Below are 27,860 nucleotides of genomic sequence, written 5' to 3'. Positions count from 1 at the left end.
GGAATAGCAAGGACAGTTTGGCATGTATGAAAGGGGAGTAGTGTAAAATTAGCCTAGAATGGTAGATTGGAGCCATATTACAAAGGTGTTAGAATGTCAAATGGAGGTCCAAGGCTGAGCATGGAGACAACTAAAAGAGAGTAGGCTGCTAAGAGAAGAGGGAAAGATCAAGGGACTGGGCGTCATGATGAGGGTGAAGAACTGGTTCAGTGTGGGTGAGACAGTGGAAGAGGCATGTGGAAGAAGTTGGAGCTGAAAAGTGTTTTTCTGAAGTTCAGGAGTTGATGCTGTTCTGAGATGGTAAAATCCAAGGGACAGCCATGATGGTGTGTATTTGAAATGGGGTGCAAATGGTTTTTGGAGTTGAGGTGGAAAAATTAATTGTATAATGAGGATGTTAAAGGGAGGCATCAACATGGGATATTGAACAATAATACTCTACAGACCTTAAAGTGCTAAATAAATCCCAGCTGTCATTATCCTCATGATCTTCATTATTGTTATGGAAGAGAATTAGATAGAGAGCAGGATTTGGGAGCTAGGTGCTAAAGTCATTAAATAAATTGAGAGACCTGGTGGTTGATCTATTGATCGCAACAACACTGATAGAGAGCAGTGTAAATGGATTTTATAGACTTCAAAAGAGGAAAAAATAATGCAGAATGGAGGTAGAAGACTGTTATAGAAGTTACACTGGGGAACCAGGAGTGCCACAATTTCTCCTCTTTTCCCTGTGTTTGGAGGGATCATAGAATCATTGATCTAGAGCTCTAGGGATGTTAGAGGTCTAGTCTAAACCCTTCATTTTGCAATCCCCTTTTCAATTTTGACCCTATAGTTAATTAATTTAACTGTACACTGTTCTTTACTCTTGATTCCTTTGCTCCACTGTGTCCTGTTGCTGATCATGCCTTATCAGACTCCAACTCCACTATATGTCTCCTCTGTTTCTACTCACAAGCTATATAAAGTTTTGTTTGTTTTTGTTTTGTGGGGCAATGAGGGTTAAGTGACTTGCCCAGGGTCACACAGCTAGTGTCAAGTGTCTGAGGTCGGATTTGAACTCAGGTTCTCCTGAATCCAGGGCTTTATCCACTGTGCCACCTAGCTGCCTCCTAGATAAAGTTTTGAAATCATGTTGACTAGGTTTACTGCAAATTTGTTACATAACTTCTCTTAGGACCCCCACGGAAGTAAGCCAGCCCTTTTATTCCTTCCTCATTGAGCCCCTATCAGATTCCCACAGTGACTGTTCTAAATCTCTCTTCTTCTAAAGCCTTCCACACCACCCTCTTCTTCCACCATCTCTAGAGGGAATCTCACGTCTTTACTGAAAAAGAAAAAAAAAAGTGAAAACCCAGAAGTCATTCAAAATGAGTTTCCTGTTCCTTCCTACTATGTATTTCAAAACCCTTTGACCTTTTCCTCATTTCTTTCTTTAATGAAGAAGTGACTCATCTTCTAACCTCTTTATATCTACCTTTGAACTCCTCTCCTTTCCTCTGTTAAATTGTTTCCATAATCATGTGCCCCCTCCCACCACACCCACCAAACTTCTTTTTCTCTTTCTCTCTGTTTCTCTATCTCCTCCTTCCCTTGGGACTATAATAAATGTGCTTATTGCTAAGCATGACATTCTTTAAAAATTCAAACTTGATCCTAGGATCCCCTCAAGCTACTTTCATGTTTCTTTCCCCCCCTTTCTCTACCCAAAATTCTGGGAAAAAATTATGCTCTCTTATAGTTTGCCTTTTGACCTCATCAGTAAGCTGAAACTGCATTCTTTGTCACCAGTGAGCTCTTTTTCCCACCATAAGATTGTAGTTGTATTATTAGAGTGTTGATTGAGAAAATATATTACAAAAACTACTGTTCATTTCAATGACACCTCTAAACAAACTTGTATTTTATTAATCACAAGAATACCCATTCATTTGCCCTAATAATGAGAAAGTTCTTATGAGTTACAAGTATAATTTTCTCATGTAGGAATGTAGACAGTTTAACCTTTTAATATCCCTTATGATTTCTTTTTCCTGTTTGCCTTTTTATGCTTCTCTAGGGTCTTGTATTTGAAAGTCAAAATTTTCTATTCAGCTCAGGTCTTTTCATCACAAATGCCTGAAAGTCCCCTCTTTCATTGAATTCCCATTTTTATTTAGACAGAAGGCACAGGTGTGAGTTGAATATAAAGGGGATGATATCTTTAAAAAAATAAAATTAAGGGTTGAAAGGAATTCACTGGGGGAAAGGGAAAGGGAAAGGTGGAATGGGGTAAAGTATCTCACAAAGGAAGCAAGAAAAAGCTTAAGGAGTGGAGGGGAAGATGGAGGAGGTGCCAGGCAGTGATGAACCTTACTCTCATCAGAATTGACTCAAAGAGGGAATAACATACACATTCAATTGGGTATGGTAATCTATCTTAACCTGCAGGAAAGTTGGAGGGGAAGGGGATAAGGGGGGAGGGGTGAAAGAAAGGATGACAGATTGGGGGAGGAGGCAATCAGAAGCAGAACACTTTAGAGGAGGGATAGGGTGAAAGAAGATAGAAAATAGTGTAAATATCATGGGGAGGGAATAGGATGGAGGGAAACAGCAATAGTAATTGTGAAAAAAATTGATGCAGAGGCAAGAGCAATGTAAGATGATGATGAGGGGAGGAGGAGGATAAAATGTATGGGGCTTACTTAGCTTATTGTTGTTGCAGTAATCAACCTCATGGGTTTATTGTAAGGAAATCAATCTTTAAAGGACTGTATAAATGTAGTTTACTATAAAAAAAAGACAAGCATGATGCTATCAGAAAAACTTGGAAAGACTTACTTGAGCTGATGAAAAGTGAAGTGTACTGTAAACAAAGTAACAGCAATATTGTAAGATGATCTGCTGTGAATGACTTAGCTATTTTCAACAATAGAATGTTCCAAGACAATCCTGAAGGACTTATGAAAAATGCAATCCATATCCAGAGAAAGAACTGATGGTATCTGAATACAGATTGAAGCATTTTTTGTTAGGTCCTTTTTCTAAAGGTTTTTTTGTCTGTTTTCTTTCATAGCCTGACTTATGTGGAAATGTTTTGCATGACTACACATGTATAACTTATGTTGAATTGCTTGAGTTCTTGGTGGGGGGTAGGGAGGGAGGGAGGAAGAGAATTTGGAACACAAAGTTTTAAAAATCAATGTTATATACTTTGTATATACTTATAGGTACATGTTTTTTCCCCTTGATAGAATGTAAACTACTTAAGGGCAAAAAAGTTTTCATTTTTTGCTTTGTAACCTTAGCGCCTAACATATAGTAGTATATAATAAATGCTCATTGATTAATTAATGAGGAAACTGAGGTTCAGAGAGATTAAGTGACTTACTCAAGGTCACAAACATAGTAGTGAATAATAGAGTCAGTCACTGAGCAAAAGTCAGAATAAATATCTTCTGACTGAAGCCCAGGCTTTTGAAATCACCATATCACATTTTAGGAGTGACCAAAAGCCAGGCCTGAGCTAGACGTGATGCGGGCTTGTCTTCTGGAACAAAATGAAATATTTGTAGATCTTACAGTTAATAAAAGGATATTTTCTTAGCCTTAGCAGAGAAAGAATATTCAGTGAGGGCACTACATATTCTACTCCTGATTCTTGCCTCTGGCCATCCTCAAGTCTTCATTAGGATCAACTTTAAGCCTGGCATACTGTATGGGCAGTACATATTGCTCAAGTGTGGGAATGCTCATATCCCATCATTTCTCTGTTCTTTTATGGTAACCCCCATAATTATCTCAGGTGTCATGATAAATACAGTGTTGAATTTGGCCTTGACACCTGTTACCAATTATATTAGATTTTTTAATTTCTCATAATGGCATGAGGATAATTAGGCAGATGATGCAAAAAGTGATGAAACAAAGATAAAAATTATTTTTAATAATTAATATCGCAGCAATTGTCTTCTCAATTACCCTCCATAAGGGGGGGACTATAGTAATATTATAATTTTAAAGAATGGTTCAATTTTTGTTTTATTATATGTTTCATGTGTAACAACTAAGATTCTGAATTCCCTTAGACATGTTTTTGAGAACTTTCATTGTTTGATTTGATTATTGATAAAGCTATTTTAAAGTTGTGTTAAGCTCAATTTTGTAGGAAATTTTCCTGGCTGATTACCAGCATCTACACATCAACCCCTGAAAAGACTTCCATTCCATGACTACACCTAGAGGACATCTGAGAAAAGACTTTCAGAGACTTTAAATGAACAGTTTTGATTTGTTGGTTTTTTTCTCTTTCTGTTATAATATACACTGTTAAGGGCTAAAATTCTAGCTAAACTGTCTAAAATATCTAATGAGTGGTTGCCAATCAATTATAAGCTTTAGCAAGAGTTAGACTTTTAAGCATTTATTAAGGAGAATAAGAATTTGGTAAAGAGAGAGAAAAAGGCCTAGATTTCTATCTATTAAAGGGAGAGCACATTTCTAGCTCCCTTCTCCGCCAGCGTCCCCAGGAAAGAGAGCGAGACTGAGCGCCAGTCTCTTCCTTCCTCCTCCCACTAGCCCGCGTCACTTCCTGACTCTTGGTCTTGCCCTCAAAGACCTTCCCTTCATGGGCAGAACTCCTCTACAGTAAGTATCCAGCAGGTGGCGTTATTCCAATCGTTACAGTCCCCCCTGTTGTTCCTCAAGAAACAAAATGTTTCCTTGACGGAACAGTAAAAACAATATGATAACTATTGCTAACTAATAATATGTGAACAACAATATAGAAAAGGAAGAGAGGAAAGTTTTGTCCAGAGGGGCGATTTTTTTTGTCCTCATGAACCGACGCTTTGACATTAGTCTTGCAAAGGGAGGGCCTCTGCAGAGAATACATGTTACAGATGGTGTATATTATAACAGAAAGAGAAAAAAACCAACAAAAAGAACAAATCAAAACTGTTCATTTAAAGTCTCTGAAAGTCTTTTCTCAGATGTCCTCTAGGTGTAGTCGTGGAATGGAAGTCTTTTCAGGGGTTGATGTGTGGATGCTGGTAATCAGCCAGGAAAATTTCCTACAAAATTGAGCTTAACACAACTTTAAAATAGCTTTGTCAATAATCAAATCAAACAATGAAAGTTCTCAAAAACATGTCTAAGGGAATTCAGAATCTTAGTTGTTACACATGAAACATATAATAAAACAAAAATTGAACCATTCTTTAAAATTATAATATTACTATAGTCCCCCCCTTATGGAGGGTAATTGAGAAGACAATTGCTGCGATATTAATTATTAAAAATAATTTTTTATCTTTGTTTCATCACTTTTTGCATCATCTGCCTAATTATCCTCATGCCATTATGAGAAATTAAAAAATCTAATATAATTGGTAACAGGTGTCAAGGCCAAATTCAACACTGTATTTATCATGACACCTGAGATAATTATGGGGGTTACCATAAAAGAACAGAGAAATGATGGGATATGAGCATTCCCACACTTGAGCAATATGTACTGCCCATACAGTATGCCAGGCTTAAAATAGGTGGATGGAATATATGTCCATGCCACCGAACATATTGGAAGAAACTGAGTCAGACTTAATCAGATGCATGGGATTGAGATGTCCATGGCATCAGGCATATAGGAGGGAGCATAGAAGCCAGGTGTAGAAGTGAGATGGGTGGGATGAATACTTCCAGCCATCTGTACAATATTGTGGGGAAAAAGAGAATAAAATATTAAACCAAGAGAATCCAACCTCAACATTTGTCAAAAGCCGTTCCCTCGGCCATACCTTGACTTCATGCATGTCTCCCCTCATGTGACAGTTCAGTGTCTGCTCTTGCATGTATTCCTCTTGTGATTGGATGGCATCTTGGCCAACTGGCATCTGATAACTCAGAATAAAGGCAATTAATGTCTTAAATGATAAGTTCCCATAATCCAAGTCTCATATGGATTTAAAATTGAGGATAATAAATGATTGCAAAAAATGTGAATACATCTTGACTCAAAATATAATATATAATTATGCAACAATTTCAAACAATACCCTTTTTTTTACTTAGTATACAATTACTTTTGTGAAAAATCAGAACATACTTAAATACAAGTTAAAGCACAACAGAATCTCAAAGAACTTTTTTTTTTTTGAAAAAAGAAAACTTTTACAAATGTTCCCCTCTTTTTTTTTTTTTTTGGGAATATGCTTATCAAAAATAATACTTCTAGAATCAATTTACACTTGCCATGGCAACCAATTTGCCAGGGAAATGCTTTAAAGAGTTTGATCAAATAATCAGTTGAGGAAAAAAAAATAACAAAAACAAACAACTCAGAATATGGGAGCACAATACTCCTAGAATTAACATTGTATTATGAAATCAAAACCATGTTTCAAAATTAGATAGATGAATGAATAGAAGAAAATACACGTGGAATAATAAAAGACAATGAAATTCAAACTAGGGAAATCTAAATGAATATGAATTTAATATTAATAAGAGTACTATAAAATATAAACTTGATCACATGACTATAAAAAGCTTTTACAAATATTCTCCTTGTTTTAAAAACTAAGTATAAGACACAATCTCAAAAGCATGAAAATCTCTATGAAAATAAACCCATACCATTAATTTCAAAATGTATATATAATAGCATAGAAATCCTATGTAACCTCTGAACTGACATTAATACTCTGAGTGAATTCAGAACACTTTTGATTCCGATATCTAAAATCCCCAACACTCATATCAATACCTTGCTGCTTACTTCTACATTTCTCTAAAATATATACCCTTCCATGGCAAAAGAAGCAGAGTCTTGAACTATGTTGATGGTTGTCATTCTTATTCAGCTTAAGTTTTTCTTCTTTAACCCCTTTATATTGTCTGTCAGTCTTTTCACCATACAAATGCTTTATAAGATTACTAATTAAAGACAAAAGCAGGTTAGCAAAATTATGAACAAAACAAGCATATCTGGAATTTAAAGAGTTTTCTAAGATTGTCTCAAAAGCACAGCCAGGCCGGGGAAGGGCTGAGCCTGAAGCTGCAAATGCAGGTAGAAAAAGTTGAGCATGCGCATCAGATCTCTGGACTTCCCAGGCAGGGGAAGCTATGGGCTTGGCCATAGGAGGAGTAGAGGGTGGGGTCTGGGGAGGAGGGGAGGGACCAGCGCAATTTGAATCCGACTTGATTTTGAACTCAGGCCTAGATTCCTCTTCCCCCACTTTGCCTCCAGGTGCTAGGGGATTAAAAGCTTCTAGAGGGTGGGTCATTGCCTCCAGGCATGCAAAATTAGAGCAACAATTAGTGTTGGAACTGGGAAAAGCAGCAGGAATCTCTTCAGGTTTCTCTGAAAAAGCATGGTTGGGAGAGGGAGAGATATTTCCTCCTGTGAGTAAGTTACTGGCTCTTTTAACAAAAATAAAAAGAAAAATAGAAAATCCACAAAAACAAAGCATTAACATGATCTTATCTCCCATTTGTCTGGTTAAACAGACTAAAATCAAAAATAGGGTAATTAGGGAGTTTAAAAGGTCCATTTGAAAAAATTTAAAGGAAAACACAGCCAGTGCGCCAGTACTTAGCAATTTAAAGGGTAGGGGAAATTTCTTACCCAACCAGAAGATCAGAAGACTGAGGTTTAGCTTTCCTCTTCGTGGTCAGCCATCTGTTAAGGGCTAAAATTCTAGCTAAACTGTCTAAAATATCTAATGAGTGGTCGCCAATCAATTATAAGCTTTAGCAAGAGTTAGACTTTTAAGCATTTATTAAGGAGAATAAGAATTTGGTAAAGAGAGAGAAAAAGGCCTAGATTTCTATCTATTAAAGGGAGAGCACATTTCTAGCTCCCTTCTCCACCAGAGTCCAGAGGAAAAGAGAGCGAGACTGAGCGCCAGTCTCTTCCTTCCTCCTCCCACTAGCCCGCGTCACTTCCTGACTCCTGGTCTTGCCCTCAAAGACCTTCCCTTCATGGGCAGAACTCCTCTACAGTAAGTATCCAGCAGGTGGCGTTATTCCAATCGTTACACACCATCTGTAACATGTATTCTCTGCAGAGGCCCTCCCTTTGCAGGACTAATGTCAAAGCGTTGGTTCATGAGGACAAAAAAAAATCGCCCCTCTGGACAAAACTTTCCTCTCTTCCTTTTCTATATTGTTGTTCACATATTATTAGTTAGCAATAGTTATTATATTCTTTTTACTGTTCCGTCAAGGAAACATTTTGTTTCTTGAGGAACAACAGGGGGGACTGTAACGATTGGAATAACGCCACCTGCTGCATACTTACTGTAGAAGAGTTCTGCCCATGAAGGGAAGGTCTTTGAGGGCAAGACCAGGAGTCAGGAAGTGACGCGGGCTAGTGGGAGGAGGAAGGAAGAGACTGGCGCTCAGTCTTGGGCTCTTTCCTCTGGACTCTGGTGGAGAAGGGAGCTAAAAATGTGCTCTCCCTTTAATAGATAGAAATCTAGGCCTTTCTCTCTCTCTTTACCAAATTCTTATTCTCCTTAATAAATGCTTAAAAGTCTAACTCTTGCTAAAGCTTATTATTGATTGGCGACCACTCATTAGATATTTTAGACAGATTAGCTAGAATTTTAGCCCTTAACAGCAGGAAGCTATGTTGAATAACCTAAATTCCCACTGTATTTCTTTCCCAGAGTGCTATTCCTTATAATAAAGAATTTAAAAAGAAGAAAAAATTCAGCCAAACTAACCAATATATAGAAAAAGAGTCCTAGGCAAGCTCATCAGCAGGTGTTACTCTATTTTTACTTGGTTGAAGAAGTTAGCCAGTGGTCTTTATGGGACCTTACCTCATGGTTTATATCTTAAATTTGGTGATTTCCTCTATTCCTGTGTCTTAATGGTCATTTGTACATTAATAACTTCAAATTTTGTATCACCATTGCCGACCTCTCCTCAGAGCTTCAGTTCTGTATTTCTAAGTGCCAGTTGTTATCTCTACCAGAATGGTTGCTAACACCCCAAGTTGCACATATCCCAAATCAAAATCATTATCTCCTGTTATACCTTCTTACCATCACTTAAATTTTTTAAAATTATAATCCCCTTCTTTGCAATTACCTAGGCTTCTAACCTTAGATTCATTTTTTACTCTCTTACCACATACATACATTTTATTGCCTAGTTCTGTTGATTCTACCTGTGTGGATATATTAGTGGAGAGTAATCACCATAATGAGGAAATCAGAAACATAGAAAATTTCTTACTCTTTTTAAAATGAGGTATTTGTACTTAATAATCTTAAAGGCCTCTTAGCTGAAAAAACCTTGGCTTCTGACATTTGGTTGGGTTCTTGTGAGAAACCCCATTTAAAAATTTCTTAGACTCAGTGTTGGAGAAGTATCAACGGACTTTATTTACATTCGAGTCTGAATGAGCCAGCTTCCTAATGGAAATGACTTCGAGTGTGCCACGGGGAGCCCTTTTATCTCTTAACTCGGCTGGCCCCACCCTTTTTCCTCAGTTAGAATCTTCCTGGCAAGACACTGGTGCCAAACACTAGCCAATTAGAATGCAATATAGTCAAAGGGGCAGCCCTCTAAACTCCTCCCCACATGACCAGCCTTGGATCTCTCTCTCATCATGTGATCCTGATTGCTGGGGAAAGGGGGAGGAAAGGAGCCATTAGTAAGCACCCATCTCCCAGCTGAAATTCACCTCCCAGACATTAATTGTTCCCCAGACTACTTAGATCAGCTTTTGAGGGGGGGCCCATATTTTCCCACAGTTCTTAAGTTCCCATAAGTGTTTGAACTTCCATGCTTAGTACAAAATGGTAAGAAAAGATAGATTTATCTACAAAAATGAAAAACAAAGCCAAACCCTGGGAAATTTGTGAAAAGAAATGTCATAAGAAATAATTCTTTATCTTATTGTGCCTCTAGGAATGGCTACTAATAGTTGTATTTGGTTTTTGTTTTTTTCAATTTGTTGATTGAATTTGTGACTATATTATAACCTTGGTAACAAAAGAATGTTTTCAGTTTTTTGCATATCAAAAAACCTGCTTTGGCTTTTGAGTGGGGATGCATTTCATATAATAGATTACTCTGAAAATGAATTTTTCCCAAACTTGTTGACCTGAATTCAAACTCCAGCTTTGTCACTTACTGTGTGTGTGACCTTGGTTAAGTCACTTAACTTTTCTGGGGCTCAGTTCCTTCATTTTACAAATGAGAAGTTTGATTTTTAGATCTTTGTCCTGTGAACTAAGTTTTATTGCTGTGTGTAGGCATATAATATCATTAATTTTTTTGTAATTTAAGGATCTGGTCAATGCTTTAGTAGTATTATTTATTTATTTTTATTTTTAGTGAGGCAGTTGGGGTTAAGTGACTTGCCTAAGGTCACACAGCTAGTGTTACGTGTCTGAGGCCGGATTTGAACTCAGATCCTCCTGACTCCAGGGCCAGTGCTCTATCCACTGTGCCACCTAGCTGCCCCTTAGTAGTATTTTTGAGTTGTGGCCAAGAGACAAGTCATCACTTGGACAACTTTCTGGCCTCTCCAGCATTAACCAATGAGCTTCTCCAAATTTATCTAGTTAATCCTCAGAGGATAAACATAAAGCTAGTCCCTGGATATAGATTTTGAGAATTCAGAGTCCCCTCCATAACACACTAAGGAAGACTTTGGTCAAGAAATAACCCACATTTACAAAACACTTAAATATTTTGTAGTAGTTTGCTAGTAATATGTTTTGTAATAGTAGCTAATAATATGTTCAATGCATTATTTCATTTGATCAGAGGCTCAGTAAACATTTATTATACATCTTCTATCACTGTGCTAAATTCTGGGTATACAAATACAGGTACAGAGCTGACCCTGCTCTTGAATCTCAGAATCCTTTTCTTCAAACCTGATCTCTAGTGCCACTTAGAAGCCCTTCTGATCACCCTTGTTTTCCTTTTTTTTTTTTTTTTTTTGGTTTGGGCAAGGAGGGTTAAGTGACTTGCTCAGGGTCACACAGGTAGCATCAAGTGTTTGAGTTTAGATTTGAACTCAGGTCCTCCTAAATCCAGGGCTGCCACCTAGCTGCTCCCTACCTTTTACCTTTTACCTCAAATTATCCTGTATTTGTGTTACATTCTGCATTCCCCAGTAGAATATAAGCTATTTTTACTTTTTTTGTCCTTGTATACCTAGAATAGTACTACTAGTATTAGTAGGTCAAAGAATATACAGTTTTATAGCCCTTTGGACATAGTTTCAAATTATTATCCAGAATGGTTGGACCAATTCACAACTCTACAAACAGTTTATTAGTGTACCTATTTTCCCACATCCCCTCAAGCACTTGTCATTTTTAAAAAAATTTTTTTTTATGTATAAGGTATTTTATTTTTCCGTTACATGTAAAGATAGTTCTCAACTTTTGTTTATACAAGCTTTACAATTTCAGATTTTTCTCCCTCCCTCCCCTCCCTCCCCCCCTCCCCTAGACAACAGGTAATCTTATATAGGTTATATCTATATATCTATATCTATATACATATACATATATATACATACACACACACACATATATATATATATGTATATATATACATAATAACATTAGTCCTATTTCTGCATTAATCCTGTTACAAGAGAAAAAATCAGAGCAGTGATGCAAAACCTCAAAATAGGAAAAAAAACACAACAGCACCCAAAACAAAAGAAATAGTACAGTTCAATCAGCATCTATACTCCACAGTTTTTTTTTTTTTCTTGGATTTGGAGATCCTCTTCTATCATGAGTTCCCTGGAACTCTTCTGTACCATTGCATTGGTGAGAAGAATACAGTCCATCACAGTAGGTCAACACTCAATGTTGATGATACTGTGTACAATGTTCTTCTGGTTCTGCTCATCTCACTCATCATCAGCTCAGGTAAGACCCTTCAGGTTTCTCTGAACTCCTCCTGCTCATCGTTTCTTACAGCACAATAGTATTCCATTGTATTCATATACCACAACTTGTCCAGCCATTCCCCAATTGATGGGCACCCCCTCAACTTCCAATTCCTTGCTACCACGTAAAGAGCAGCTGTAAATATTTTTGTACATATGGGTCCCTTTCCCCCTTCCATGATTTCTTTGGGAAAAAGACCTAAAAGTGGAATTGCTGGGTCAAAGCGTATGCACAGCTTTATTGCCCTTTGGGCATAATTCCAAATAAGCACTTGTCATTTTTGATAGGTTTGCAGAAGTCTTTGATACCAGACTGGAGGCCTGTCTAGAGTCTACATGTGCAGCAATGACGACAGCAGCATTAGCAATACCTTCAGGAACTCTCAGCCCAGAGACATGAGGGGGTTGGACAACTGGTCAGAAAGAGATTACATGGGACCCTTTTTTAGCATTGGATTCAGCTGACAAAGATTGGCAACTCTGTTGTCCATATGCACTTCTGGGTTCTAGGGCAGAGAGGATCCAAAAACTTAAGGAAGAAAATAACTCGTTGAAAACTAGATTTGGGCAAGGGGATGCTAATGATGTTATAAGACACCAAGAAATAATAAAACAGAATCAAAATAATGAAAAAAATAGAAGAGAATGTGAAAAATCCTATTAGAAAAACAACTGATCTGGAGAATAGGTCAAGGAGAGACAATATAAAAACTACCTGAAAGTTGTGACCTGCAAGTTATGACCAAAAAAAGTCTTGATACAACAGTATAAGAAATAATTAAGGAGGGGGCAGCTAGGTGGCGCATTGGAGTCAGGAATACCTGAGTTCAAATCAGGTCTCAGACACTTAACACTTACTAGCTGTGTGACCTTGGGCAAGTCACTTAACCCTAATTGCCTCACTTAAAAAAAAAAAAGAAAGAATTAAGGAAAATTGTCCTGAAGTTTTAGAATGTGAGGGTAAAGTATAATAGGAAAAATCTACCAATCACCATGCTGTAGGGATGGATTTAATTGATTGTGAGCCTTTGATGTGAAGCCCTTAGCAAAAGTGGGACTGCGTGTCCTATATTTTAAGGCATACATGCAGAGATGTTTTTGCAAGTTTCTGTACCCAGTTTTCTAGGGCCTAAAAAATAAGTAGCACGTGTCATTACAAAATGTATTCATAAGGACAGTCATATAAATATTACAATACTGACTAGAACAAGGGTGCTATAGTATGCTTTGTAAACCATGCATTGGTAATACAACCCATTAAGTCTATAACAGTGACTGAGAATTATCAAGTTCACAAGTATATCACTATAACATAAGACTCAGTTTCCCAAGTTTTATTAGAAGACTGGTGGCCACAGAGAGAATCACCCAAAGGAGATAGGTGTCTTCGATAGGGAAAGGAAAAATTGTTATATTTATAGTAAGAAAAAGTAGGTTATCTCCTCATTATCTTAATGTTCTTAAGGAGGTACCTGGGAGGTTCATATCCTAATTTGGAATTCTGGGGTTCCTAAGAAAACCCCTGAGATGGGTGCTTTTTTCCCAAGGGGTGTGTTTTTGGGGTTTAAATGTAATAAGGTGAATCTAAGGACACATTTGGTATTCTCTATACATGCTCATAAAGACATACTTAAACTTGTCAGACCCAGAGAGTTTTTCTGTTTATGATATCTCTTTACTTTAAGATCTGGTTTCTAGCTACAGTTTCTGTTTCCTGTCATCTAGGAATATTAATGGCTATTAATGGTTAATGGTCCCTGGTTACCTTCCCTAAGCTTCTGTTGATAGTGTTGGTTGGTAATAACCCTCTGGTTACTCAAGTATTAGTTTCTCTATTTAACTACTATTCGTAACTCAAGTCTTAGGTTATCTGTTAACCCTTTTAGCCTCCTCCATCAACCACTTGAAAGAGATCCCAGGATGAAAACTTACAGGAATATCAAAGTCATGTTCAAAAGCATCCAGGTTAAGGAGAAAATAACGTAAGCAACAAGACAAAAAAACCTAATTTAAATACTGAGGAGCTACAATCAATATTACACAAGACATAACAGCTTCTGCATTAAAAGACTGTAGATCTTAGGACATAATATTGAAGAACAAAAAACCTGGAGTTAGGACTAAAAATAACTTATCCAGCAAAGTTGAATATAATTCTGAACAACAACAGCAAAATGGATGTTTAATGAACTGAAAGTCTTTCAGGTATTTGTGGCAAAAAGACCAGAACTCAGTGGAAAATTTGACATAGAAGATTCAGGAGAAACATAAGGTAAACCTTAAAGACCAATTATAAGGAACTAAATAAGACCAAACTATTTCTTATATGTGAAAGTATTATCAGTACTCTTTTGATTGTCATCATTACTTGGGTAATTTGAAACTTGGACTGAGTTGGATAAGATGGGTTGATTTAAAAACCAAAACTGGGTAAGGAGAAGTAAAAAGGAACAATTATCTCATACAAATGAGGGGCATGAAATGAAGAATTGATATAGAAGAAGCTAGTGGGGATGGAAGGCTGGTGGTGATGGAACCTTACTCTCATCAGAACTGGGTTAAAAAGGAAACACATATACAGTTAGAAGGCCATAAAAATCTCCTAAATGTATAAAGTAATAAGAGGCTGAGGGGATAGGATTAGGGAAGGACTTTTATAAGGATGTGTAACTTAAGAATTAGAAGGGTGGGGGGAGAGGGTAAGGGAGGACCTTTTTTTTTTGGATTTTATTTCATTTTATTTTTTAAATTATAAAAGTATTTTATTATTTTCCAGTTACATGTAGAGATAGTTTTCAACATTTGTTTTTATAAGATTTCTAGTTTCAAATTTTTCTCCCTCCCTCCCAAAGACAGCAACTAATCTGATATAGATTATATATGTACAATCACATTAAACATGTTTCTGCATTAGTCTTGCTCTGAAAGAAGAATCAAAGCAAAAAGGAAAAACCTCAAAAAAAGAAAAACAACAGCACGAAAACAAAAGAAATAGTATGGTTCAATATGCATCCATATTCCACAGTTCTTTTTTTTTCTGGATTTGGAGAGCATTTTCCATCATGAGTCCTTTGGAACTATCTTTGTACCATTGTATTGCTGAGAAGAGTCAAGTCTATCATAGCTGATCAACACATAATGTTGATGATACTGTGTACAATGTTCTCCTGGTTCTGCTCATCTCATTCATCATCAGTTCATGCAAGTCCTTCCAGGTTTCTCTGAATTCCTCCTGCTCATCGTTTCTTACAGCACAATAGTATTCTGTTACATTCATATACCACAACTTGTTCAGCCATTCCCCAATTGATGGGCAACCCCTCAATTTCCAATTCCTTGCCACTAGAAAAAGAGCAGCTGTAAATATTTTTGTACATGTGAGTCCTTTTCCCTTTTTTATGTTCTCTTTGGGAAAAAGACCTAGTAGTGGTATTTCTGGGTCAGCTTTATGTGCACAGCTTTTATAGCCCTTTGGGCATAGTTCCAAATTGCTCTCTGGAATGATTGGATAATTTCACAGCTCCACCAACAATGCATTAGTGTTCCAATTTTTCCACAGCTTCTCCAACATTTATTATTTTCCTTTTTTGTCATATTAGCCAATCTGATAGGTGTCAGGTGGTACCTCAGAGTTGTTTTAATTTGCATTTCTCTAATCAATAGTGATTTAGAGCATTTTTTCATATGACAATAGATAGCTTTGATTTCTTCATCAGAAAACTGCCTGTTCATATCCTTTGACCATTTCTCAATTGGGGAATGACTTGGATTCTTATAAATTTGATTTAGTTCCCAATGTATTTTAGAAATGAGGCCTTTCAGGGGCAGCTAGGTGGCGCAGTGGATAAAGCACTGGCCTTGGATTCAGGAGGACCAGAGTTCAAACCCAACCTCAGACACTTGACATTTACTAGCTGTATGACCCTGGGCAAGTCACTTAACCCTCATTGCCCTGCAAAAAACAAAATAAAACAAAACAAAAAACCTTAGGGGGCAGCTAGGTGGCGCAGTGGATAGAACACCAGCCCTGGAATCAGGAGTACCTGAATTCAAATCCGGCCTCAGACACTTGACACTTACTAGCTGTGTGACCCTGGGCAAGTCACTTAACCCCAACTGCCCCCCCCCTCACACACACACACACACACACACACACACACACACACACACACACACATGAAAAGAAATGAAGCCTTTATCAGAAATACTGTCTATAAAAATTGTTTCCCAGCTTTCTGTCTTAAGGAAGGGATTCTTTTGTTTTTTTGCAGGCAATGGGGGTTAAGTGACTTGCCTAGGGTCACACAGCTAGTAAGGGTCAAGGGTCTGAGGCTGGATTTGAACTCAGGTCCTCCTGAATCCAGGGCTGGTGCTTTATTCACTGCGCCATCTAGCTGCCCCAGTCCTATTTTTTTTTTTTTTACAGGGCAATGAGGGTTGTGACTTGCCCAGGGTCACACAGCTAGTAAGTGTCAAGTGTCTGAGGCCAGATTTGAACTCGGGTCCTCCTGAATCCAGGGCTGGTGCTTTATCTACTGCGCCACCTAGCTGCCCCCAAGGAAGGGATTCTTAAAGGAGTAAGTAGATTGGTTAGAATTAAATTATATGTGTAAGGAAGGTTAGGATAAATGGTGACAAGAATAAATAGTGAGAAAAATTAGGATGTAGGGAAATATACAACTAGTAATTATAATGGAAATGGATTGCAGGATGAATTAAAAATCAGAATCCAACAATATAAAGAGCTGGAGTAGAATTTATTATGCTTCAGATGATGTAAAAAAAAAAAAAGCAGGGGTAGCAGTCAGGATCTCAGACAAAATTAAAGCTAAAATAGATTAACTGTGTGTCACCAATATTATTCAGTATTGTTTTTGAAATGCAAGCATTAGCAATAAGAGAAGAAGAAATTGAAGGAATAAGAATGGGACATAAAGTAATAAATTATCTCTTTTTGGGGATGATATGATGATACCTTTGGGAAATCCTAAAGATTCAACTAAAAACTAGTTGAAACAATAATTTTAGCAAAGTAGAAGGATGTAAAATAAACCCATATAAATCATCAGCATTTTTATATATAATAAAACCTTCCAAGAAGAGATAGCAAGAGATCCCTATTAAACTTTATTTTTCTTGTTTCTTAAAAATATGGCTAATATAGAAATATGTTATGCATAATTTTTTTAAAAAGCAAAAAAGTATGTTTCTTTGGGTGGATCAAGCTAAAGCTTCAACTGAACCCACATATCTTGCTCTTTGGCTTTCTTTTTTTTCTTGATCATTTTCCTTCATACACTTCAAGAAGCTATTTATGCTCTTATGTGTACAATTATGCACATTAATTCTCTTGTCTAGAATCTTTAATCTTTTTATTTACAACAATGCCCATAGCATGCTAAGTTGTACTTATATACCTGCGAAAGGCCTTAGTTTAAAATGCATCTGGGACCATCTCCAGTTGTCCCGATATGTATCTTGCCACTGGACCCAGATGGCTTCAGAAGAGAGAGTGAGGCTGGTGACTTTGCATGACCCTTCCTCACTTAAATCCAATTCATTGCATCACCTCCCTAATGCCATGGTCCTCTTTGAGAACAAAAGACAACAATCTTTGATATCTGCAATATCGCTTTTTGGGTAAATTTTCATATAGTTGTTCAAAGAACAATTCCATAATTGTAAAAGTCCCTAGAAAATAATATAGCATGTTCCTGCAGATGGTGGTATTTGCCAAAAGGTAATACCAGTTCTAGTAAGGCACCTTTCTTGATTAAGAAAATGACCCCAGTGGTGCTGATCAGTTCTAAAAATCAGTAAAAAACGAGAGGATGCTAAGTGATGGCCTCGGTTTTTCCATTATTTATAGGAAAAAGGGAGGCATAGAACCAAAGTTGTATGTAATGAGGTAATTTGTGACCAAGAGAGCCTTCTGCATTCATCTGAATATAGAAGCTGCCCTTTCCCTCTCAAAATTGGCTTGTATAAAATTAGGTATGTCCTATATCATTCATCATTCATTTATTTGCTGTATACCTAAATATTTTCTTTTGAAAAAGAATTCATTTTCAGGACTGTAGCCTGTTTTTGAAACAATATATTATTTGACATGTGAATTGTTATTGTTATTGTCAATTATTATTGTTTGTGACCTGATCAATGATTAAAATACCATTGAAACTTAAAACTGAGTAGCAAGTAGACCCTTTTCTCAGAGCTTTAAAGGAATTATGACAGTTTGTTCTTCTCTTGAGTATTTAGTGAAAATTGTTTTCTCTAGAATTGCTTTCTCTGTTAATAACTTCTTTTTTTTTTTTAAGTGAGGCAATTGGGGTTAAGTGACTTGCCCAGGGTCACACAGCTAGTACTTGTTAAGTGTCTGAAGCTGGATTTGAACGCAGGTACTCCTGACTCCAGGGCCAGTGCTTTATCCACTGCGCCAACTAGCTGTCCTTTGTTAATAATTTTTTAATTGCTAAATCTAATGTGTGTTTTTTTCTTAGCCTTCATTCTTAGTGACCTTTGTGCTGCTTTTAACACTGCTGACCACATCTTCCTTTTGGATGTGCTCTACTCTTTCAACTTTTGTGATATCATTCCTCTCTTGGTTCTCCTTGCCTGACCACTCCTCATTCTTCTTTGTTGGATCATCATCCAACTTTTGTCCCCCTTGCCCTCACGGCTATATTCTGAGCCTTCTTTTCTTGGACTGTCACACAGATAACTCCCAAATTGATGTATTTGATTTTACTGTCTCTGCAGAACTCCAGTTCAAAGTACTATAGAAATAAACTCTACATTACCAACTACTATTGGACATTTCCCCAGATGTATAGTTGTCATCTAAAAGACCATATGTAAAAAAATGACATGTTTTCTTCCAACTACTACCCTAATCTTGTCTTTCCTGGTTCTTTTGGAGGTACTATTATCCTTCCATTTGCCCAAGTTTACCATCAGACGTTTATCCTTGACTCTACCCTCTTTCTCTTCTAGCTTCCTCAAATTTTCTTGCATTTGTTTATCTGTATACTTATTGCAGTGGTCCCCAAACTTCTTTTGCTCATCGAACAGTCAATGTTTTGAGGAATTATGGAGCATCGAATGTTTAAGTTTGTTGCACTATGGGAAAAGAGTTGAGACTACACATTTTCCTTGCAATTAAGAGCAATAATTTTTGTTGAGTTCTTTGTGAGTTGGAGTCTGATGTTTTGATGTTAGTGTGTGCATGTAGTAGGCAGTTTTTACTTTTCAAGTACTACTGTGTTTGCATTCTATATATGCTGGCTAAGTAAAGTTTATATTAAATGAAATTATAAATTTTCTTTTATCTTAAACAAGACAACATCCAAAATTTTTTCAGCACACTCTTTGAAAATCTTTTATTATTCATTTATTTTCCCCCTTTCCACCTCTCTTCCTCCCTTCAACTACAATCTAATCTCCTTAAGGTGAGAGATTGTTTTGGTTTTTTTTGTATCCTTAGTCCTGGCACATACATATTAGGTACCTAAGAAATATTTGTTGAATTGAATTTTACTTTGTTAAAATATATATATGTGTGTCTGTATATTTTTAATTTTCTCCTTTTCAGAGCAGGATGTAAATAGTTTGATTATTGGCTGATTGGTTTTTGTTGCACGTTTAGTTCATTAAAAGTAATAATTTTATTATATTTAAATGCTTACATGGAAATGCGATCTTATTAATTGGGGAGGTTCCCTCTGGTGTGCAGATTGCAACACATCCATGTCTGCCCATCTTGTACAACTCCTATTGATATCTTCCCAAAAATCCACCAGATGATTAGAACTAAATAATATGATAAGGAATGAAATAGATTATATTTTAACAGACAGGAAAAAATGTGTTACTGATGTCATAGTTACTCCCAAGTAAGCTGTATATAGTCAGACCATGATCTTAATGAATTAAGATTGGAATTAATTTTTAAAAAGAAAGAAAAAATGATATACAAAAACATATGGTATATAATTGAAGCATCTTAGCACTTGACTTTATAAAATAATTGAAAATAAAAAATGGGAAAGAGCAATAGAAATTACATTGGCACTAATTATAATCTATCTAGGAGTTTAGCCCCAGTGTAAAAGAATCTAAAAAGCACTTTAATCAAGAAGCATCAGGCTTACTGGCTGTGAAAAGCAACATTGGGTTGCTTATAGCAACACTACAAATCTTATTTAAAAGAATGTTGAACAGTTTTTAAAATATCATATCAAAAACAAAAGCTTTGCAAGATTTCTTTAAATTGATTTTACCTTCCATTGCTTTCCGTTTTGTGAAATAATATCACAACTCCCTAACACTTAGTCCTGGCAGAACAGTTGCTGATCTGTGTTGGTATAGACAGTTTCCTTACTCCCTGTACTGCTCACATCCTAGGTCCCATCCCCTGCAAAAATTGTTCATATTTTTTATAGTCATTTAAGATGTATATTATACCTTTTATACATGAAATGAATCCCCAAGATCAGAATTAGGACTTATAGGTGAAAACTGCAGAAGTGAATATTTCAGCTTGATATAAGGAAAACCTTACGGTTTAGAGCTGTAAAAAAGAGCAGTGGACTCTTCATTGTAAAGTGAGGGGGTTGGACTCAATGGACTGGGTCAAAATCTGTGATCATATGGTCGCTTGATCGATTTCTTGACTGTACCTTTGAAATACTGTGAAATATAAATTACTTTTCTGTAAATATGATTGAAATTGTGTACTTTTTTTGTACTTTTTTTTTCTTAATCAGACATTTTCTTTCTTTCTTTCTTTCTTTTTTTTAGTGAGGCAATTGGGGTTAAGTGACTTGCCCAGGGTCACACAGCTAGTAAGTGTTAAGTGTCTCAGGTCAAATTTGAACTCGGGTACTCCTGACTCCAGGGCCGGTGCTCTATCCACAGCGCCACCTAGCTGCCCCTTAATCAGACATTTTCAACTCACCTAAATGTATTACACTTGGAGACAGAATTATTGGTTTTGAGTTTACTTTTTTGCTGTATTAGTTATTTGCCATTGAGCAAACTCACTTTTATCATCTGTAGCAACATGTGTACTACAACGTATCTCTCAGGGTTGATGAAAGAACATGATAAAACAATGTTTTATTACTGTAAAATGCTTTGTAAATGGATTTTGATTACGGTTTTCAGCATTATATTTGGTGTTCCATTAGGAAAATTTTATAGCATTTTTTTTCTGTTTTATTCCCCAGGGTTCCTTGAACATCAAAGCAAACATTTTCTTGTCTGAAGATAATTGCCATTAATCTTTACCATGGCCTCTGGGACTGAGTCAGTTATATTTAAAGAGTTTTGCCCTTTATACTATCTCCTCAATGCCATTCCAACTAAGATCCAAAAGGGATTCCGTTCTATCGTGGTTTACCTCACAGCACTTGACACCAATGAGGACTATATTGCAGTGGGCAGCAGCATTGGGATGCTCTATCTTTACTGTAGACAGTTAAATCAGATGAAAAAATACAATTTTGAGGTAAGTGGTAGTTTGTTCTTCAACACAGGGCTGCATTAAATAAAATCATATGACTTAATGGGAAAATCAATTAGTGACTATCTGAATATCTCAAAAAGTCAGATCCTCCCTTGTAGAAAATGGTGATGTGCATATTTCATAAAAGGGTAAGTACTGGAACCAGTTCAGTGGCTTGTTTAATTTTCATTTTATATCTGAGTCTTCTTAATACGTCTTTTAAAAGATTTCTAAATTATTAAGTATTTGGTTATTTTGGCAGTTCAGAGTGAAGATTAATCTTTAGCCCACCAACATGGGCCATTTATGTGTATGTTACAAAAACCACTGCTGCATTGATTCAGTTTTGTCAGCTTGTAACAGAAAAACTGCCTCCCTGCCGAAAAAGCCAGAAAAGCCAGCCATTTATGGGGTTTCATTGCTTTCCTAGAAGTCACTGGTCATAATCTGTAAAACTTCTGGTCTTATCTTTCTTTCTTTCTTTCTTTCTTTCTTTCTTTCTTTCTTTCTTTCTTTCTTTCTTTCTTTTTTAGTGAGGCAATTGGGGTTAAGTGACTTGCCCAGGGTCACACAGCTAGTAACTGTTAAGTGTCTGAGGCCGGATTTGAACTCAGATACTCCTGACTTCAGGGCCGGTGCTCTATCCACTGTGCCACCTAGCTGCCCCATTCATCACTTCTTTATGTAATTTTTACTCATTTTAGGGTTAAGTATTAATTTAAATTTGCAGGACTATAGAATGTCAAAGGTGAAGGGAACATAGACTGTCAGAGGTAGTTGAAATCTCAGAATCATAGAACCACAAGATGTTAGAATTTTAAAATATCTTAAAAATTTAGCCCAGTTTCTTTTTTCATTTTTTTAAAGGCGGTGGGAGGTGGGAAGAAAATAGATTGTTGTTAGCTGAATAAATAAAATGAGTAAATGAAAGAAGTCTAACTCAAGTACTTAATTTTATTTTTGAGAAAACTGAGGCCTATAAAGGCAAAGAGAGTTGTCAAAGGTCACATTAGTGGGTTAGTAATTCAGATCAGAGGACTTTTTTTTGTTAACAAACTGGTAAATTATAAATTTTCCTTTTTAGGGAAAATCTATGTTTATTGAATGACTTCAACCTTAATATGTTCCAAAGAAATGGAATTTTACTGTTAAGCAAACTTAACACATTTAAAAACTTAATTTGCAACATTTGTGTTCTTAGGAATCCATTAAAAAAAAAAACCTAAAAATTTTTCAAGTTTTAAAAGTTTTTTATTTTCTGATTACTTCTTCTTTTTTTGTTTTTTGGTGAGGCAATTGGGGTTAAGTGCCTTGCCCAGGGTCACACAGCTATCAAGTATCAAGTGTCTGAGGCCGGATATGAACTCAGGTCCTCCTGAATCCAGGGCCAGTGCTGGTTCTACTGCGCCACCTAGCTGCCCCTCTGAATACTTTTTAAAGCAGAATATGAATAGAAATGCATTTTCAAGAATTGTATATATATATTTTTTAAGCATAATAGGGGAAAAAAAGCATAGCAAGGAGTGAAAAGACTTCTAAACTGGAAGACAGGAAACCTGAATTTTAATGCCACTTTTACTATTAGCTTATTCTTTGCCCTTGGGAAAGTCATTTTCTCTTTCTATATTCCTGTTGTCTCATTTGTGAAATGAGGCTAGACTTCTCTGGGACCCCTTCCAGCTCTGAAAGTCTTATCTATCATTTATGAAGATAAATATATATTTTTGAAAATCCAAACATGTCTTTCAGTAGAGAATGAAGTAAACTTTTTTTTTTTGAGGGGCAATGGGGGTTAAGTGACTTGCCCAGGGTCACACAGCTAGCAAGTGTCAAGTGTCTGAGGCCGTATTTGAACTCAGGTACTCCTGACTCCAGGTCGGGTGCTTATCCACTGCGCCACCTAGCCGCCCCACTTAGTAAACTTTTTAAAATTAAAATAAAAAAAAAATTAACATGAATATTTTCTCTCTTACCCCTCTTCCTTTTGTTTGGGGGTAATTAACATAGAAAAAGGTAAAATTTTGAATTTTCAGTGAAAAATAGTTGATTAAAAATACTAGCTTACCTTTATACAATGGTGTACAGAATGCTTTTAAAAATACAGCTCAAGAAGGCAGCTAGGTGGTGCAGTGGATAAAGCACTGGCCCTGGATTCAGGAGAACCTGAATTGAAATCCAGCCTCAGCCACTTGACACTTACTAGATGTATGACCCTGGGCAAGTCACTTAACTCTCATTGCCCCACCCCCAAAAATGAAAAGAAAAAAATATATAGCTCAAGTTGTGACTCCCTTGCTTAGAGTCACATAGCTGGTAATTTAACAGAGGCTGAATTTGAATTCGAGTTTCTAAAGTCCTAAATTCAGCAAACATTTAATTCGTTGTTTTTTTCTTGGTCATGATACCTCCCTGCCACACTTTCATCTGTTTGCTATACATAAATATAATGATCATTCAAATATTATGATCACAATACTAACTAAGCATATGTGTATATAAAAAAGGTATAGTCTTGCTCACTAGGAATTCAGCAATAATTTATTATGTTTCTGTTGTATGCAGAATACCACACTGGGCAAAAGAGACTAAATACAACTCTTGTTCTCATGGTGCTTACTCATAATGGAAAAAATATGTCATATATTTAGCATATATATGTGTGTATATGTATGTGTATGTATGTATAAAACCATAACACAGTTTTATATTTGTGTGTGTGTAATTGTAACACAGATGGGAAGTATGACTTTTTTTTTTTGCAGGGCAGTTGGGGTTAAGTGACTTGCCCAGGGTCACACAGCTAGTAAGTGATAAGTGTCTGAGGCCGAATCTGAACTCAGGTCCTCCTGAATCCAGGGCTGATGCTCTATCCACTGCACCACTCAGCTGCCCCGACTTTTGTTTTTTTTTTAATTTGCAAAGTGAATGGACTATAACTAGATGATCTTTAAGATCTCTTCCAGCTTCAGGGTTATATAGTTGGCACAGTGGAGAGAGTGTTAGACCTAGTGGGTACAGTTAAGAACAACTGACACTTACTAGCTGTTTGACTCTGTGCAAGCTACTTAACTGCTACCAGTCTCAGTTTCCTTAACTGTAAAATGGGGATAATAATAGTACCTACTGCACAGAGCTGTTGCGAAGGACAAATGAGTTTCTAATACTTGTAAAGTGCTTTGCGAACCCTGCCTGAAGTGCTATATATAAATGTTCTTGATTATTATTAAGTCTGTTATTAAACTAGTATAAATTGCATCATAGTGAAACCTGCTGCTATGTTGATCGTTTTTACTTACTTTTTAGTTTTAAAATGCTTAGACAAGGGCAGTTTCCCTAGTTTGACAGGTTTGTTTTTACTTCATTAGGGGAAAACTGAATCTATAACAGTTGTTAAACTCTTAAGCTGCTTTGATGATCTTGTGGCAGCTGGCACAGCCTCAGGAAGGGTGGCAGTCTTTCAGCTTGTGTCTTCATTGCCTGGTAGAAATAAACAGGTAAGTGCTAAATTTTAGAATATTTCACACATTTTGGCAAATTCCTGATGGATTTTAAATTAATGGATTTATTTTAAAAGTTTCATCATCTGGGAAATAAGTATTCATGACTATTTAATAATAAATAATTTTAAAGTGCTTATGCAAAATGCCTTGAAGTTTTCTTGGACACATTTTATTCCAGATTGAGATGCTTGACAAAAAATTATACCTGGTTCTGATATGTTTTTTTTTTAACTTAATAGTATTTTTTTCAGTTAGATGTAAAGATAGTTTTCAATATTTGTTTTTGTAAGATTTTATGAGTTCCACTTTTTTTCTCTCCTCCTTCCTTCCCTCCCCCTCCCCAAGAGAGAAAGCAATCTGATATAGATTATATATGTGCAATCACATTAAACATATTTCTGCATTAGTGATATTGTGAAAGAAGAATCAGAACAAAAGGGGAAAAACTCAAAAAAAAATGAAAAAAACAAAAAAGAGTAGAAATAGTATGGTTGAATCTGCATTCAGATTCCACAGTTCTTTTTTTTCTGGATGTGGAGAGTATTTTCCATCATGAGTCCTTTGGAATTGTCTTGGATCATTGTATTGTTGAGAAGAGCTAAGTCTATCACAGTTGATCATCACACAGTGTTGCTGTTACTGTGTACAATGTTCTCCTGCTTTTGCTTATCATCAGATCACTTAAGTCTTTCTAGGTTTTCCTGAAATCTGCCTGCTCATCATTTCTTACAGCACAATAATATTCCATTACATTTATATGCCACAACTTGTTCAGCCATGCTCCAATCAATGGGCATCCCCTTGATTTCTAATTCTTTGTTGCCACAAAGAGAGCTGCTAAAAATATTTTTGTACATGTAGGTCCTTTTCCCTTTTTTATGATCTCTTTGGGATATAGACCTAGTAGTGGTATTACTGGGTCAAAGAGTATGCACAGCCCCATAGCCCTTTTGGGTATAGTTCCAAATTACTCTCCAGAATGGCTGGATCAGTTCACGACTCCACCAACAATGCATCAGTGTTCCAGTTTTTCCACAACTTCACCAACATTTGTTATTTTCCTTTTTTGTCATATTAGCCAATCTGATAGGTATGAGGTGGTACCTCAGAGGTGTTTTAATTTGCATTTCTCTAATCAATAGTGATTTAGAGCGTTTTTCCATATGGCAATAGATAGCTTTGATTTCCTCATCAGAAAACTGCTTGTTCATGTTCTTTGACCATTTCTCAATTGGGGAATGACTTGTGTTCATACAAATTTGATTTAGTTCCCTGTATATTTTAGAAATGAGGCCTTTATCAGAAGCACTGGCTGTAAAAATGGTTTCCTAGCTTTCTGTTTTTCTCCTAACTTTGGCTATATTGCTGCTGCTGCTGCTGCTTCTTCTTCTTCTTCTTCTTCTTCTTCTTCTTCTTCTTCTTCTTCAGTGAGGCAATTGGGGTTAAGTGACTTGCCCAGGATCATACAGCTAGTAAGTGTTAAGTGTCTGAGGCCGGATTTGAACTCAGATACTCCTGACTCCAGGGCCGGTGCTCTATCCATTGTGCCACCAGCTGCCCCTATATTGCTTCTTTTTGTACAAACCCTTTTTAATTTAATGTAATCAAAATGATCCATTTTGCATTTTATAATATTCTATCATGTTTGGTTATAAATGTTTCTATTCTGTAGATCTGAGAGGTAAACTATTCTTTTCTCTCTGAATTTGCCTATGATATCACCCTTTATGTCTAAATCAGGTACCCATTTTGACCTTATTTTAGGATATGGTATAAGATGTTGGTTTATGCCTAGTTTCTGCCATACTATCTTCCAGCTTTCCCAGCAGTTTTTGTCAAATAGTGAGTTCTTATCCCAGAAGTGAGAGTCTTTGGGTTTATCAAACAACAGATTACTATAATCATATACTATTTTGTCTCCTGTGCCTAACCTATTCCACTGATCCACCACTCTATTTCTTAGCCAGTAGCAAATAGTTTTATGACTGCCACTTTATAGTATAACTTTAGATTTGATACGGTTAGCCCGCCTTCCTGTGCATTTTTTTCATTAGCTCACTTGATATTCTTGACCTTTTGTTCTGCCAAATGAATTTTGTTATTATTTTTTCTAGTTCTGTAAAATGATTTTTGGGCAGTGTGATTGGTATGGCACTGAATAAGTAAATTAATTTAGGTAGAATTGTCATTTTTTGGTTCTGATGTTTTTAAGCACGAGTTCCATTAGTAGTTTCATTTCAGAGATGTGAAGACTGGTTCTTTGCCACTTCTGTGGGAACTGGATGTGGGGTGGCAATTAAAACTATGAAGTAGCTGAAGGTTGTTGATTTATGTGTCAGAAACAAGGAGTGAAAGAGAAATAAGTTATACCCTTTCCTTCTTTACTCTTTATTCATATGTGACTGATTCTTGCACGTTCATGTCTCAGGCCTTATAACCTCAGTCTTCCCTTTTTTTCCATGTACTTTATTGACATTTATTCATAGCTTCGGAGATTTGATGTAGCTGGTATTCACAAAAATAGCATTACTGCTTTGGCTTGGAGTCCCAATGGCATGAAGTTATTCTCTGGAGATGAAAGAGGGAAAATTGTCTTTTCTTCTTTGGATCTTGACCAGGTACATATTTTTACAGTTTATAAATGTTGGTTTTTAGCCTTTATGTTTTTATAAAACCTTAAACCCCAAACTCAAAATATATACCTTTATTTTTAGCCAGTCCCCTAAGTATTCTTGAGAATGAACCCCTTCTAATCACAAATTTTTTATATAACAATTTGTTCCAAAGTGTCTTGAAGTTTTATAAAACCCAACTTCTCTCAGTAAGAGGATGGCCTGCATTTCTGATGGAACATTTATGGCTCTTACTTTAGGTCTCCTATTTTGGGACTGTTCCTTAAAGTGAGAGGAAACATTTCCCAAGTCATAATTGTGGA

General features: G+C 36.4%; 1 protein-coding gene across 1 annotated transcript in view; it reads left to right on the top strand.

Annotated features, from left to right (window-relative positions):
• TECPR2 (tectonin beta-propeller repeat containing 2) overlaps positions 1 to 27,860 on the top strand; it is a 158,528-nt gene that overhangs the window by 18,518 nt on the left and 112,150 nt on the right. The window contains exons 2-4 of the mRNA XM_043981322.1: positions 21,148 to 21,428; positions 24,791 to 24,919; positions 27,412 to 27,543. Coding sequence (XP_043837257.1) covers positions 21,210 to 21,428; positions 24,791 to 24,919; positions 27,412 to 27,543 — 480 coding nt within the window. The 5' untranslated portion in view covers positions 21,148 to 21,209. The remainder of the gene's footprint in view (positions 1 to 21,147; positions 21,429 to 24,790; positions 24,920 to 27,411; positions 27,544 to 27,860) is intronic.

This window comes from Dromiciops gliroides, chromosome 2, assembly GCF_019393635.1.
Source record: "Dromiciops gliroides isolate mDroGli1 chromosome 2, mDroGli1.pri, whole genome shotgun sequence".
NCBI lineage: Eukaryota > Metazoa > Chordata > Mammalia > Microbiotheria > Microbiotheriidae > Dromiciops > Dromiciops gliroides.
Note: the sequence above shows the minus strand (reverse complement) of the source record. Positions and strands in the feature narration are given on the sequence as shown.